The sequence below is a fragment of the Muntiacus reevesi genome, chromosome 18, assembly GCF_963930625.1.
Source record: "Muntiacus reevesi chromosome 18, mMunRee1.1, whole genome shotgun sequence".
Classification (NCBI taxonomy): Eukaryota; Metazoa; Chordata; class Mammalia; order Artiodactyla; family Cervidae; genus Muntiacus; species Muntiacus reevesi.
This window is the reverse complement of record NC_089266.1, coordinates 26,052,310-26,068,408: the sequence shown is the minus strand read 5'-3', so window position 1 is coordinate 26,068,408 and position 16,099 is coordinate 26,052,310. Positions and strand designations below refer to the sequence as shown.

Here is a 16,099-nt window from a genome sequence, read left to right as displayed (position 1 = left end):
TCAGTACATGTAGTTCTATGCATTCTCTCTAATGACTGCATAATGTTCCACAGCGAGGTTCCATTGTATAAATACATTCTAATTTGTTCGACTCTCCCCTTTTGATGGATTTGACTATAAATACAATGTTAATTATATATTAAGAACTCCTGTACACTGTATCTGTTTCTAGACTCTCTATGTTGTTCCACTGATACCTGCCCATGACAATGCTATACTGTTTTGAGTTTTCTTATAACATCTAATATATGGTTGAGCAGAACCCCAATGAGTATTTTTTAATTTCATGAAGTGTTTTTGGCAATTCTCAGGCATCTACCCTCTCATCTGAATAAGAATTTTTTCATCTTATGTACAAAAATCTTTCAGGGATTTTCTAATTGCAGTTGCTTTAAATTTGAGGTTTACTTTGGGACAGACTCATTTATAAGAACATAAATGTATCTCTCTACATGTAGAAGTATTTAAAGCAAACCTATGCAAATAAGTAAACATATAATATAATGTAAGTAAACCTATAATATAAACAGAGATCATGCACCTTAAAAAGTACACTGGGGCCTCCAGCCTTCAAGGGCTGAGCCTGCCTTATTTTTCAGTCCACCTCCGGCAGTGGGGCAAAACATGAAAGCTGCCTCAGAAAGGTTGACGTCACTGCATGGTGCCATGCGGCTCTTTCTTGTGTGTGTCTCTCTGTGGGTCCTTGACACACTTTCCTGTTTTATTATCCCCATTTGACAGCAAGAGAAACAGAAGCTTGGAGAGCTGGGGCAACTTGCCAGGATTGCACTGGACATAGCAGCGACAGCACTGGCCTGACTCCCAAGGAAGCTGCTGCCTCCTGTCTGGTCCTGACCTTTGGCTTCTCAAGGACTGTGCTACCTGTGGCAGTTGTTCAAACAACCTCAATATCCTGGCACAAGATGGCACTTCAATTGGAGGGATGCAGCACAAGGTTAGTCTCGTTCCCAAGGAAACAGCTGCCAACAGATGACAGGCTTCACTTTCTCCTGAAGCTGTGGGTTTCCAGCCTCAGGGAGTGAAGAAGTCTTTCTCAAAGTGAAAAACTGGTATCAATTCCTCACTCTGCTGCTGTGTGTGACCTCTCTGCCTGTCTGAATCTGACCCATTGTTCAAAGCCCAGCTTAAATGCCACTTCCTCCCTTGGAGACTTTTCTGATTTTTTCCTTTCTCCCAGGTTCCCCTCCCTGTCATGCTAGGCATGACCATAGCCCACCAGACTCCTCTGTCCATGGAATTCTCCAAGGAGTGTGTTGCCGTTCCCTTCTCCAGGGGATCTTCCCAGTCTAGGGACTGAATCCAGGTCTCTCACATTGCAGGCAGAGTCTTTACCATCTGAGCCACCAGAGAAGCCCAGGTATGATCCACCTTCCTCCAAATACACTCACTTGCTGTGACTGTCCTTAGAGTTAAATAGTTGACCTCTCTGAGCCTTAATTATTAATACTTCCTTTGTAAAGTGGAAATAATATCTGCCTTGTAAGGCAAAAGTTAAAAGAAATAATATATGTAATATATGTACAGTCCTAGACACACAGAATGCTCTTACATATGTTAGTCTGATGTTATCACACTCAAATGTACACCCACACAGCCCTGCACATTCACAGACAGATTTTACCTGTGTGTGTTAAGGCCCTTATTCTTTTTTCCTTCTATAATAATTATTTGTGTAAGTTCCCAGGGGGCGGTGGTAGAGAAATAGGGTGTAGTGGAAAGAAATAGGATTTGGAATAAAAAATTGGGGTCTTCCCCTCAAACATCTGTGTGACTGAGGTCAAGTTACTTCTCCCTGAGTTTCTTCCTTTATAAAAGAGAGCTAACAATAAAATGTGCTTCATAGTTTCCTCATGTACATTATCAAAATAAGAACGGATGCTCAAAGGCTTTAGAGACTGCCAAGTGCTAATGTATTGTTACCCAATTGCCCTTGTCTGTTTCCCAGAAGCCCAGAGCACAGTGCCTTGTTGGGGATGAGGAGAGGTACACACAATGATTGTTAAATGAGTAGGCCATAGCACTGACTTCATTGTCTTCATAGTTCCCCTCTGAGAGAAATTTTAATATGTCCATTTCAAAGATAAGCAAACAGATTCGCAGTGGGTAAAGTGCCTCATTCATTCATTCAACAGAGCCCTGAATGAGCAATTACCTTGAAGCAGATTCTGGGGAGGGGTACAAAAATGAAATCCCTGCCATCCATCACAAGCCAGAATGGAGGAAAAAGACATAAAGGAAAGTATAACACAAGGTGGATTATGAGTGATAGCTAGTATTTATTGGGTACTTACTAAGTACCAAACACGGTCGTATGTGCTTCATGTGTTTTACTCCTTCAGTCCTTCCCAAACTCTATCAGCCAGGGACCATTATTATGCACGTTTCTCATGTATCCGTAGATTAATGGTGACTGCTTAAGGACTCATAAACCTCAGGGAAGTTTCCTGAAGGACTAGGAATTAAGTAGGCAGAGAGGGTGGTGGGGAAGGCAGGGCCATTTCAGGAGAGGGAAATGTGTGGAGACCACCTACTGGAAGCCTCCACTGCATCCCAGGCAGGGGCCAGGGCTGGTCAGGAGGCTGCAGGAGCACGAAGGACTCAGTGTAGAAATGAGAGAAGCCCATATCCTACGTGTAGCTATCTGAAGGGTTTTAAGCAAAGGAGAGGCTTGGCTAAGATGATCTTTAGAAAGATCATCTGGGCAGCTGGGTTGGGGGTGGATGGGAGGGAGAGAGATTCAGAGTAGTAATCCAGGCTCAAGTTGATGGTTGCCTGGACAAGGGCTTGGGGCAGTGAGGAGGAGATGAGAGGCAAATTTTCTGGATGATGATAGTTTGAAGTGAAGTCACTCAGTCGTGTCCGACTCTTTGCGACCCCATGGACTGTAGCCTTCCAGGCTCCTCAGTCCGTGGGATTTTCCAGGCAAGAATACTGGAGTGGGTTGCTATTTCCTTCTCCAGAGGATCTTCCCCACCCAGGGATTGAACCCTGGTCTCCCGCAGTGTAGGCAGAGGCTTTACCGTCTGAGCCGCCAGGGAAGTCTTGATGATAGTTTGGGGATTGTTAAACAGAGGACAAACAGTAATTTTGAAGAACACTCAGTTTCTGCTCCTAATCCAAGAGAATGGGGGAGATCTGATGAGGTCAATTTTGGATGGAGCCAAGGTTGTCTGGCCTCCAGTCTGTTGGCCTCCTGACAGTACCAGCGACGACTGCCTGAGAGCGCGCCCTCCGGACACCAGGGAATGTGGCTATTTCAACAGGCAGCGGAACGTAAAGCCTGAACCCCATTCCCCTACCCCCCGCTCCTCCGCGCCCCTCCCCCGCTCCTTCCCCCCTCCCGCTCCCCCCGCTCCTTCCCCTCGCCCTCGCTGGCGGTGACAGCGAGGCGCCATCCTGGGCGCCAGAGGGCGCTCTCTCACACGCTCAGACCCCTCTGGCCCAGCCCGTCTCAGTGGCCGCGGAAGGTGACGTGGACACGGAAGTGGTCGTCGTCGCGGTGGCACCGGTGGGAGCAGGGCGCGGGGCTTAGAGTGCGGCCAGCGGGCGGACGGGCGGCGGCGGTCTCGCACCTGCAGTGGCGGAGGACGCAGGTGTTGTCGGTTGGGTGCGAGTCCGGTGAGCTGACGAGCGGCTTCTCAGCGCTTCCCCTGCCCGTCGGTGCCCCGCAGCTGGGTCCCGTTCAGCCGGCGTCACCATGACCAAGGCCGGTAGCAAGGGCGGGAACCTCCGCGACAAGCTGGACGGCAACGAGCTGGACCTGAGCCTCAGCGACCTGAATGAGGTCCCGGTCAAGGAGCTGGTCAGTACAGTCCCGCAAGGCCCAGGCGCCCACCCGCGACTGGCGCTGGCCCCTGCTGCGTAGGTCGCCTCCTTTCCCATGCCTCAGTTTCCATGGCTTAAAACAGGTGGGGGAGTGGGACTGAGTTCCCGGGGAGGCCGCGTCCGGCTCCAATTTTCTTCCTGGGATGTACACGTGTCACTTGGGCGCAATTCCAGAAGATGGGAAGGAGCTGCTTGTCTGGCTATGGAGTTTTTAAGAGTGAGGAGTGAATCTCCTCCCCCCCCCCCCACCCCCATTTCTGACGCTTTCACAGCGTTCAGCTCCGTGCCCGACCCAAAGTGGGAGCCTTTGGAGCGTTTGCTGGATGTATTCGGGGAATGAATGAACGAATGAATGAATGACTCGGTCCGAGTAGTCCTCCGGGTACTCCTGGGTGTGGCCCAGAATCTGACTTTCTAGGAAGTCAGCAATCCCAGCTGGCTGCCCCAGCCCTGAGGCGTCCTTCCTTGAAGAGAGTGAGATCTCACTGCTTGGTTGGCAAAGTTTTCCCAACTCTGAAACTGGTGGGAATATGCGCTTCTGTGGCCACCCCTCCACCCACCTACTCCCACATCCCCAACTGGGAAACAAACCTGAGGCTCCAGGGATATTACAAAACTAGTTTGTTGCCAAAGTGGAGTTGTATGGTATATCCCTGCTGTGCCCACCTGGTTCCCACCCACATCCCCCACAGTAGCCTCACTTTGGATGACCTGCACTTTCCTCACTGCCTTTAATGAATTACATTTACCTTTGGCATTTGGCCCAGTTTTCCATCCACCTTGGCTGTGTAATATGGAAGTTAGAATGGAATTCCTAGTTCATATATCAGCTTCATTGCTTAATAGCTGAGTGCCCTTGGCAAGCTAGTTAACCTTTAAGCCTAGATTTCCTCATTTATAAAATGGTGATAATTGTTCCCATCTCATAGGATTGTTGGGAGAATTAATTAAATTGTAATGTAAAATACTTGGGAGGGAGCAAATACTGATGCATGTAGCTGTTACTGAGGTGTTCTTCCCACTGTAATATCTCAAACGTTTTAGGTGATCAAACCTTGTTCTTGGTACTTTCTGACATTCGGAAAGTGCATCTTGGCCCCTTGTCCTTAACTGAATATTTGCCTTCTTCCCCATGTTTCAGCCTGGCCTTAGGACTGATGTCCCAAATCATCTATCCCAGACATCTGGTTAGTGCAGCACCACCCCTGGGAGAAAGAAGGATCAGTTTTGCTGAGTCTTTCCAGCCTGAACCCCATGGGAAAATAGCTGGGCTAGGAGAGCCTTGTTTTCACTCTGCATTCACTCATTCATTTAGTCACAAGGGTATCTTGAGTGCCTGGAAGGTTCTGAACTGGAGAATATGGAAATCACAAAGCTATATTAGACACAGTCTCTTTCCTGAAACCTAGTAAGGACGGTGCTAGAGAGAATATTAAAAGTGCTATGGAGAATTTCTAAGAACATGTTTTTTTTCTTGGATGTTTCACAGCCACATCTTTACTCTTTGCATTCTTCTCTTGGTCATGGTTGACTGACTTAGGTTTCTTTTTCTGTCTCCAGGAACATTATACTTGAGTATTTTTTTTTTCTACAAGGCCTTTTCTAATTGTGGGAACTTTCTCTGGAAAATGCTTCATTAGCAGATGTCACTGAATTGTTCCATGTGTTGATCTGACATTTTGTTCTCATTCCCTTCCTAGGCTGCCCTCCCAAAGGCCACCATACTGGATCTGTCCTGCAATAAACTGACGACTCTACCGGTAAGGCTGGCAAGCAAGCATGATTTCTTTGAGAGTCCTGATGTTTCTCCTTCCTCTCGGGGAGGGGAGGGGGTGGTCATTGTCATAAGACATAATTTCAGGATAGACCTGCAGGCAGGCTACTACTAAGTTGGAGTGTGTTGCAGGTAGAGAGGGGTGGTTTGTCACAGTGGGAAGGGAAGCAAAGTAGAGACCTCATTCTTTAGAAACAGTGGGAAAGCCAGGCTACTGAGAACTAAAGTCAACAGGATATTGGCTGAATTGTTTACTGGGTTCATCTTTTTTCAGCCTTATTTTATTCCTTCAAAAAAATAGTTTACTTCCTTGTTGCAGTAGAGGAGGCTACAGGCTCTTTTGTAAGTTTCTTTGCATTCCAGAGAGAAAGCTTTTCGTAATGGTCTCCTTGTACATGTTTTGATGGGGAACAGGAGAAAGTGTGTTTTTGTAGAACTGTCATATCATTATCCTCCCAATACTTGAAATACAGTTTTATTTAGCACATCCAACCTAATACTTTTGACTCTCCTTGTACAACTTCTCCCAGTTCTCCTTTTGTTCCACTTGTGAATCATTCAGCCCTGCTCAGCCTCTCCTGGGTACTGGCTGGTCTCTCCTCCATGACAGTGCTCCTTCACTGTCAGGCCTAAGTTTGTTGTCATTGTTGCCTTTTCTGCCCATTATTCTGGCTTCGTCACTCCTTACCATACTCTTCTGGCTCTGGCTCAGGGATTAAGTCTCAGAAGTTGGCAGTTTCTTCCTTGGAGCATTAGTCCATTTCCATCTCAGTATTCTCCTGGGCCTCACTTATCATCTATAGCATCTTCCTGCAGCTCATCAAGATTTGTTTCTAACACTGGAAAAAAGCATCTGAGATTCCACTTCTTCCAGGAGTATTTTATATCTAGTTAAAGAAGGGAAGCAATTCCTTGCAGCCTGCTGCAACTTTGTCAGATTGTCACTTGGTACCACCAAGTGCATTTTTCAGTGTGAATTTGTTCAGTTGTCTTGCGTTCCCCTGAAGTGTAGATCCACTGGCATTTACAGGTTCCCAGAGAACACAAATGATGCATCATTAACTGAGGTTGGACCATCACTTCAGATGGGTGCCGAGCAAAGGCTTAATGACAAGAGGGATGTTTTGAACTGTGCTAAGGAGCCAGGATATGAGTAGGATGGGCCCCAGCCTGTTTAGTCAGTCATTCAAACAATACTCCTTGAGCATGTGTACTCAGTAATGTGCTAGGTGCTGCAGAGAACAATGAAGAATTAACACTGGGTACACGAAGAACAGGGGCTTTCCTGGTAGCACAGTGGTTAAGAATCCAGCTGCCAATGCAGGAGATGCAGGTTTGATCCCTGGGTAGGGAAGATCCCCTAGAGTAGGAAATGGCAACCCACTCCAGTATTCTTGCCTGGAGAATTCAATGGACAGAGGTGCTTGGAGGACTACAGTCCATGGGGTTGCAAAGAGTCGGATGCAGCTATATGCATGCACCCAAGGAGCACTTGATCTTTTTAGAAAACTGGACGGTCACACCATGTTTGGGCAGCTTCTATGAAAGTTGAATATAATGTACTGTTGACGACAGGTCAGAGAACCGAGGGTGAAGGAACCCACACTTACTTAGTGGCTACTTCCAGCTCAGCCTTTTTGCACCCATCTCACTGCTCACCACCAGCAACAATGCTTGCTATCTCCATTTTCATTCAAGCTGGAACAGCTGGTACAAGATAGAGTTGGGATTTGTGTATAGGTGCCTCTGACTTGGGGGCTCCCGGACTGTTAGGTCACAGTGTGTGAGCCCAAGGCTTAGGTGTTCTGTGTTTTTGTCCTAGTCGGATTTCTGTGGCCTCACACACCTGGTGAAGCTGGACCTGAGCAAGAACAAACTGCGGCAGCTTCCAGTGGACTTTGGCCGCCTGGTCAACCTCCAGCACCTGGACCTCCTCAACAACAGGCTGGTCACCCTGCCTGTCAGCTTTGCTCAGCTCAAGGTAACAATTCCTGACCCGGTGTTTCATGGTGTTTCATAGCCAGGTGTGGCAGAGGGCTTGGGAACTGCGGGGGCGTGGCTGTGGGAGAAGCCAACCGAACACCACGTTGTTGTCACAGCCTCAGGTGGCTCTCCCTATAACTGGAACACAGAGGGCTGCTCACTTTGTCCCACTTTGAGGGACTCTTCATGTGTGCTTGGGCTCACCAGCCACTCTGCCTCATCTCTTTAGAGCCTGAAGTGGCTGGACCTGAAGGACAACCCCCTGGACCCTGTCCTGGCCAAGGTGGCAGGGGACTGCTTGGATGAAAAGCAGTGTAAGCAGTGTGCCAACAAGGTAAGCAGGAGCGCCCCAGTGGCTCCTTCACACGTTCCCCTGGGGTCTGCCTCTTGTTTTTCTCTGCCAGGGCACCTGGAGCTGTGTGTTTTTAAGACACAAACATCTCTAAAATATGTCTGCTCTGAGTCTGTCAGGCAAAGGCACCTTGTTTCTCTGGTTACTCTGCAAGCCTAGGACAATGCTCTCTTCTGCTGTACTGCCGCTTCTGTTCTTAGAAAGTAGGACCTGGCATCATCCAACCCTGCACTGTTGATAGCTGTTCATATGGAGCAAAAAGGTTAGGGACTGTGACCTTTCTGAGTAAAGTTATTGTAGGAATTTTGATAATAAAGATGTGGTTAGTATTTGTAAGTTTATACCTGGAAACAGACACATCCTGGGCAGACGTGGCATTTGATTTCAATTGAGTCATCTGACATAGGAGAAAGGAACTAACGGGCAGCCTGGAAGGCAGACATTTCCAGTAACCCTGAGGGTACTTTACATTGCTTCTTAAGAACAGCACTGTACCCACCTCTCAACAATTCTAGCTATAGTCATTTTTTCCCTGCAGCTTTAGAACAGGTTGCTGCTGCTTCAGTTGAGCACCAGATGACTTGGCTATATGTTTAGAGGGTATTGTGAACAAAAAAGGGTTGAACTTTAAATGCTAGATTAATGTAAGTAAAATGTGTGTATGATGGGTTGTCTGTATGAATCTCAGGAGTAGTGGCCTTTCTTTTCTTAGCCTTAGCTCAGGACTTCTTAGATACTCTGTATCACCCATTGTTGTAAGAAACCAAATGCAACATCAGTGCATCCAAGAAGCCAAGGCAACAGTTTGCCCTCAGTGGGGAACAGTACAAGTGATTAGTGAAGTCTTGTTCTGAAAACCCTGCTTTAAGGGTGATGTCTGTTCTGAAGACTTAACAATAGCCATCCCTGACTATTCCTTTGCCTTATGTGCTTTGCATGTTTCATCTTGTAATCCTCATAACCCTGGGAAGTAGGTATTCCTTTTGTATCTCTTACATGAGAAACTCTGAATGTGCAACATCTTTGATTTCTTTGTATGTTTCATCTTGTAATCCTCATAACCCTGGGAAGTAGGTATTCCTTTTGTATCTGTGACATGAGAAACTCTGAATGTGCAACATCTTTGACTTATCCATTTATTCATTCAACTAATAATATATTAAACCAAAGAAGATGCTGATATTCTAGTTTTTTACCGATAAAAATAAGTGTAAAGGTCTTTAGTATTCACAGATATTCACCAGACAGCTTCTGGGATGATGGTGCATTGTGGATGTGGTGAGAAGCTATGTTCCTGGCCCCACTGCCCAGAGCTGTCTCCTGTCCACACCTTTAGGCACCTACAGGAGTGGTCTGGGCCAATCAGAAGGAGGTTACTTGTCTCCAGGAGTTAGTTTAGGTCTTGCCAGCTCTGACCCTGTGGCTACATAGTAGCTGATCTATTTGGTTCATAGCAAAGCACCTTTTAAACATAATTTGTTAGTTCAGTAGAAATCATCAACTGCTTACTACCTGCTGTGGACTAGGATAGGTAGACAAAATCTACCCTCCAGAGGCGCCTCTCCCATTTCTGAACAGGCTGTGTGGTCAGATAACTAACTCCTCATGTATTGTAGCCAAGCTAAAAGCGGCAGCTCTAAAACATTCCAGTTCCTTACTTATCCAGCTTCTACTCAACTAAAACCAACTGCATGGTTGGTGCTTATATAAGATTCAGAGTTCAGAGTGAGACAGGGACTTGGGCCACATCTCTCCCCGTCATGCTTGACCTTCCTCCAGATCCTATAGCCCTGTGCTGAGCAGCCATTTTTAAGTAAGCGTGACTCTTCTGAAGAAGGGTCAGACAGTGCACTGTTGGTGCTGGTTGTGGGTTACTCAGGACAGGGTTCCTGTGGCTTTAAGCCAGGTTCCTGGAGGGAGTGGTTTTTGTAGGCCTGCCTGTGAGCCCCTCTTACGATAGACGTAGCCATGTCTGAAGTTTCCATGAAGAAAGATATTTACATTTGAATATTATATCTAGTATTCAGTAGTGAATAGTCTAATGCATTTGTGAAACAGACAGTTAAGACAATTTGCTCTCTTAGAATGCTTTAGGTTTTCTTCTCTTATTAATGAGTCAAGAAGATAAGGTAAACAAGCAACAGTGTTTAATGAGCATATATAATGCCTTTCTTTTAGAACTCTCCTGCCTCTGTGCACTGGAAGTAAGAGGGACAAGCCCTGGCCTAGGCCTAGGAACTCAGGAGACCTGCACTCTCTGCTGTGCTACTTTCTAGCCACGTGACATCAGAGCCTGGGTTTTCTTCCTTACCTTTACGATAGGCATCCAGTCAGTTGTTCATCATACCTGTGCCTGTAATGAGCTAAGCTCTGTGCTTACTGCTTAGCTAAGGACAATAGTCCATACCCTTAGGGAGTTTACAGTCTAGGACTGAGATGGATAAGAAAACTCCCCGTAAGTGGGAGGAGGGGAACTTGAGGCAGCCACAGGGGGGGTGCGGACAGGAAGGTGTCTTAGTGGAAGTGCTGTCCCTGCACAACACAAAAGTTGCTGAGAGAATTGTAAGAAGTGACTGTAAACGGCAGAACTTTTTACAGATTCCAGTTGGTATTGTATTTCACAAACTTTTTTTCCTGAGCTTTAGTGAACTGTGCTTATACGTCTCTTCTCTGACTAAGGTTGGTGCAGTGAGGACACAAGGATTAACACAAGGACATTAGGATTAACTCCATTAGCTCTGCACTGCTTGCAGGGCGCTGGTAATCTGGAGTCCTGAAAAGAGCAGTCTCTTTTGAAATTCCCCGAGTGAAGACAATTACACGGAGTAGTTCAGTGCCCTCCTCTCCCTTTGCAGGTGTTACAGCACATGAAGGCCGTGCAGGCGGATCAGGAGCGAGAGAGGCAGCGGCGACTGGAAATAGACCGAGGTAGGTCGCCACCCCTCCTCTAGTCATCTTCCCAGTCCTTATCACAGCCAGCTGGTTCTCGTGTTTAAGGAGTTAGGATCCAGGAGAGGAGCCCTGCAGGGCAGTAGGGAGTAGTGTGGTGGTAGATGTCAGCAACTCTCCAGTCCCAGCTTCTCCGCTGAGACCCACAGTCATATTCAACTGCTTGTCTTTCTGTCTGCTTAGACCGTTAGTGAGTTACCTCAAATTAAGCACGGCTAAACCAGGTCCCCTTTAGTACCTCATACTGTTCCCCCATACAGGGAAATCACCATCCTTATTCAAGCCTGAAATTGGGAACGTCCGTGATTGCTTTCTTCTGTTACTCCCATGCCCAGGCTGTCAGCTGTGGAACCTTCAGTGCTAGTCAAGCCTCCTTCCGGCGGACTGCCCCAGTACCTCCGAGCACCCTGCCCCGGCTCATAGGGCAGCCAGGGAGATCTTTTTAAAACATAAGTCAATTCTGCTGCTGTTTGGCTAAACCCTCTCATGGCTTCCAATTGAACTTAGAATGAAATTCAAACTCAGTAACATGGCTGACAAGGCCCGACATGCCCCGGCCTACTTGCTTCTCTGTCCTCATCCACATGCCAGGGAGAGAGTACAGTTACCCTCAGCCGCACAAGCCTCTGTTGCAAAACACACCAAGTACAGGATCATCTTAGGGGCTTTGCTTGGTTTCCTCCCTCAGATCTTTATGTGGCTGGCTGTTGGCTTCCTATGGTCCCTATCTCTGCTCAGATGTTGCCTTAGGTTAACCATAACCCTTTCAGAGCCACTCAAACTAGAATTGCCAGCCCACCTGCCACTCTCTATCGCATCCTTGATTATTTCCTTTATGGCACACATCACTATCTTTTTTTTACCGTTTGTTCACTTGTTTATTGTTTGTCTCCTTCTCTAGAAAGCAGAGGACTTAGGCACTAGAGCCTGACTTTTCTTCACTGCTGTATCCAAGTACTTAGAACAAGGCCCGGCGCACAGCAGATGCTCTGTTGATGGCTGACTTCTGAGCCCCCTTACTGGAGGACTCCCGTGGTTAGAGGGACACGTGTAGTGCTGATGACAGGCGGGCCGTGAGCTCAGAACCCCCGAGTTGGGACGGTCCCTTGCACATGCGTGGCCGCGGTGCTGCGTTTACTGTGACTGCTGCTGCTTTTGCCTCTGAATGGCACACGTTCTCTTACGGCTGGGCAGAGTGTGTTCCTGGCATTCTTTGTGCCCGTCTGGAACTTGGAGTTTGTTTACACGTAGAAAAGCAGTGGGAAGCTACAGTGCGAACACTGCTACTATTCAGATACATGACAGTTCAATAGGCTTTTGAGCCCTAACAGGACATTTAACCACCACCTGTGGCATTCTGACTTTGGAAAAATGTACTTCAGTCTTTCAGATAACTTATTTGGAAATGCATTTTTAGAAACCAGTTATTTGTAAGGTGGGTGCCATGTGTAAACATACTTGAGCTGTGGAATAAATCTGAGTGTTATATAGACTCCTAAGTTGAAGTCTAGAGTACCCTCTGACAAGCTGTTTTACTTTTTCAGGAAAACATTTCCAGCCTTTCTAACTCTGAACCTGAATGTTCACTTTTTCATCCTGCCCTTCCATGCCACGTTCCTTTCCAAAGCTTGGAAAGATGAGAGTCCCATAGAATCAACACCTCCCTTCTTTCCTCTGCTCATAGTTGAGTTGTGCACGGCTGCGAATGGCTGTGTCTCACAGTCCTAAAGCAGCACCAGACTCACCACCCATACCTTTCTTTTGCCCCTCTTGCTATATCACCCTACTCTTTCTGCTGCTTGTGCCTAGGAGCCCCTTAGTAAGAATCCACTGGGCAAACCCTGAGAGCAGCTTACTGTATTTTAGGGAGGGCTTACTTCCCAGAGAACAGAAGGACTAGGGGAAGGGAGCCCGAATCCATATTAATTACTTGGGATAGCACACTGGAGGTTTGTGAGAGAAGCCACTTTGGGGTATACTTTCTTATAGAGGCTGAGAAGAAGTGGGAGGCCAAGCAGCGAGCTAAGGAGGCTCAAGAGCGGGAACTGCGGAAGCGGGAGAAGGCAGAAGAGAAGGAGCGCCGGAGAAAGGAGTATGACGCCCTCAAAGCAGCCAAGCGGGAGCAGGAGAAGAAACCTAAGAAGGAAACAAATCAGGCCCCAAGTAGGTTTTTCTGTCAGTTGCAGGGTTCCAGGAGGGTTGTGGTGAGAAAATGGCTTAGATTTCCAGGCCTAGCTGAGTGAGTGAGCGAGCGAACAAGCTTACAGACCTTGTCAGGTACAATATACTCTAAAGTCTGGGGGTAACTTGGAGGATCCACTTACAGGGAATGGGAACCCTCCTACTGCCCTGACTGGTTTGTTTTCCCAGTGTCACGTGTTTGGATCAGATGTGGCTGAGAACATTTCCCGAGCAGGGAGTTGCACTTTTTGTAAAGGTTAGATTCTAAGATCACCCAGAAAGGTGGAGATTGCGTACGGGCACGTTACTCTTAGAAGACCCTTCCGTCATCCAGCAAGTGGACTGGGCTTCTGAGTGTGTTGTGCTGTCTCAGTGGTGCCAGCGCGGCCTGCTGATTTTCTTCCCAGGTCGGACCAGATCACTCTTTAGTGAACACCAGAAGAATTATGTGGCCTGCATTCAGGAAGCCATGTCATGTAAAACACACATTAGTGTTTTGCCTGAGTATGTCCTATTGGATTTGTGTAGCAATGTGGCTCCACGTATAAGTGAGGACTGTATATCTTCTGGGCCCAGAGGGGCCCCTGAGGGAAAGACACCTGGACAGGGAAGCTCTGTGGGGAGGGGAGGCCTGTGTCTGTCCCTGCTTGCCCCCCACTGGCCTTGAGCAGGTCACCCAAGCTCACCGCCATCTTGTTCCCTCATGTTAATGAGGATCATACCTCCTTAAGGGTTGTGATAGGACTGAGAAAAACTTCTGACAGGATCATGTAGTTCTTGGCATATGGGTGTTCAGGCAGGTTTTTAAATTTGCCTAAAAATTTCAAAATAAATTTTCCTCCCCTAATTTTAAATATATTCATTGCAGAGAATTTCTGTATATATCAGAAAATGGCAATCACCTGTAATCCCATTTCCAGCATTAATCACTGTTGCCAATGTATGTAAGGCTTACAATGTGTGTAAGGCTTTCTATTTTATATATTAGAAGTATTTATAAATTTTGAACCTGTGTCCCCAAATGGGCAGCACTCTAGCCATGCTTGACACCTCCTGATAAAGCCCTGCCGTTGGCCCTTAGGGGCCTGGATCATTGGCATGTTACAGAGAACTTAGGACCCTGGGGACTGTATGCTACATGGAGACATCCAGAATGAATCCATTTTCAGTCTACTCCCTGAGATCCAAGGGAGAAAATTCATGTTTCAGTCTCTGCATAGCAAAGTTTTTAAAGAGCTCAAGTCTTCTTGCAAATGTGTTCTCCTAAGGGCCTGGGGAGTTTTCATCAGAGCAGAGGGTGTGAGTGGGTGTGCATGGAGGAGACTAGCACTGACTATAGTGTCCTCTCCTTCAACTGCCTGAACTCTGTCTCCTGTGACTCTGTCCCTCCAGAATCTAAGTCCGGCTCTCGCCCCCGTAAGCCACCACCCCGGAAACACACTCGATCCTGGGCTGTGCTGAAGCTGCTGCTCCTGCTGCTGCTGTGTGTGGCTGGTGGGCTGGTTGCTTGTCGGGTGACCGAGCTGCAGCAGCAGCCCCTCTGCACCAGTGTGAACACCATCTACGACAATGCCGTCCGGGGCCTGCGCAGCCATGACATCCTCCAGTGGGTCCTGCAGGCCGATTCTCAACAGTGAGCTTGTCCTCAACACCTGCTGCCTCCCAGCCTTGGAGCTTGGATTCCTATGGAATTGGGTTCTGCTGGACACAACCTCTTTTTAGTGTCAGACCTACCTGCCATCATCAAATGGCTGCCGTTTGGTACTTGAGACCTCCTCTTTTTAAGACTTCTTTGTTCCTCAGTCAGGGTTCCCTGGTGGAATAAGGAGAAATAGGAGGTGGGGACAGTTACCTGCATGCTTAAAAGAATAGGCTTGGGGTAGGGAGAGAGCCTTTTCTAGTTGTTATACAAAGCTGTGTAAAGGCAAGACTCGTTTCTACTAAAGGTCAGCTGTCACTACATTTATACTTTTGTATGTCACAGACCCTTTCTTTCATTCCTCCCTGGGGAGCCAGGGCAGATCAGGAGGCAGTGTGTTATTGGGGACTAGGGGAACATCATACTTGGCAAATCTCATCTAAATTGAGGGGGAGGGGCATACCTATTTTTTAAGGATCTCAGACATTCAGATATTTTAACAGCCATACAAAATCTTGGGCTGTGACAGGACTTCCAGATCATCTAGTCCAATGTAGACAGGGAGACTGAGGCTTTCCATGACTTGCCTATGGTCTTCCAGCTAGTTTGGGGCAGAACTGGATTCCCACCTGGTATCTTTGGATCCCAACTGGTATCTTTTTTTCCCATCATTTTACCTTCTTTATAATGTCCTGAGTAAACAAAACTTAGACCAGAATTGGGTGTCTCTTGGCTGGAGTAGAGAATCTCTCATGGGAAACAGATTTATGACCCATAAATAGAAATCTCATAGCCATGAGGGTCTTGGGCAGCTCCTGCAGAGTCCTGCCACAGCTTATGTGGCTTCTATAAAATGGGCACAGTCCAGTCTCCTGGTGTCAATTTAAGAGCATTAATCCCTTGATTGCCAATAAACAAGAAGCTGGATCCTTGCAAAACCACATTGTCTATGACAGCTCTGTTACATAATTGGTGTGACTGAATACCACATAGGCAACCTGAAGACTAAGCTTCATAAGAAACATGATGTTTAGAATCGATCCTAGACATCATAGAGCTTAAAAGTGGTAACAACGAGCATGAATAAGGACAGCACTGTCCACTCCCTTTTATCTGCCAGAGTCAGCATTTTCTTGCTCTGTGGCCTCCTTTACCTCTTTTCATTACATCAGAAATGGCCGTCATGGTGCTCATTCACAGAATACTCGTGATTGAAAGCTCCTTGCCTTTCCCCAGGGAGATTGAGAACCTGTCATGTTCAGAGACAGTGGGGTCCAGCTTGTCAGCACTAGTGGCCCATGGATAGCACTGACACTTGTGACTGTCCAGATAATGGAAGAAAAGACTTATTCTTTTCTCCCTCAGAGAACTGCTG

The 16,099-nt window shown here is 47.1% G+C and overlaps 1 protein-coding gene across 1 annotated transcript; it reads left to right on the top strand.

Moving 5' to 3' along the window:
• The first annotated feature begins 3,487 nt into the window (after positions 1-3,487).
• On the top strand, positions 3,488-15,049 carry LRRC59 (leucine rich repeat containing 59). Its single transcript, XM_065908503.1, has 7 exons — positions 3,488-3,823; positions 5,547-5,606; positions 7,443-7,601; positions 7,833-7,937; positions 10,811-10,883; positions 12,894-13,067; positions 14,478-15,049. The coding sequence occupies exons 1-7, from the start codon at positions 3,719-3,721 to the stop codon at positions 14,720-14,722; spliced, it is 921 nt and encodes a 306-aa protein (XP_065764575.1). The 5' UTR covers positions 3,488-3,718; the 3' UTR covers positions 14,723-15,049.
• The last annotated feature ends 1,050 nt before the right edge of the window (positions 15,050-16,099 follow it).

What these genes read in the sequence shown, in the direction of transcription:
- LRRC59 (XM_065908503.1), top strand. Translation starts at nt 3,719, where the DNA reads ATGACCAAGGCCGGTAGCAAGGGCGGGAACCTCCGCGACAAGCTGGAC. An exon ending in ATAAACTGACGACTCTACCG is followed by an intron (nt 5,607 to 7,442) that starts GTAAGGCTGGCA and finishes TTTTTGTCCTAG; the next exon opens with TCGGATTTCTGTGGCCTCAC. An exon ending in GGAAACAAATCAGGCCCCAA is followed by an intron (nt 13,068 to 14,477) that starts GTAGGTTTTTCT and finishes CTGTCCCTCCAG; the next exon opens with AATCTAAGTCCGGCTCTCGC.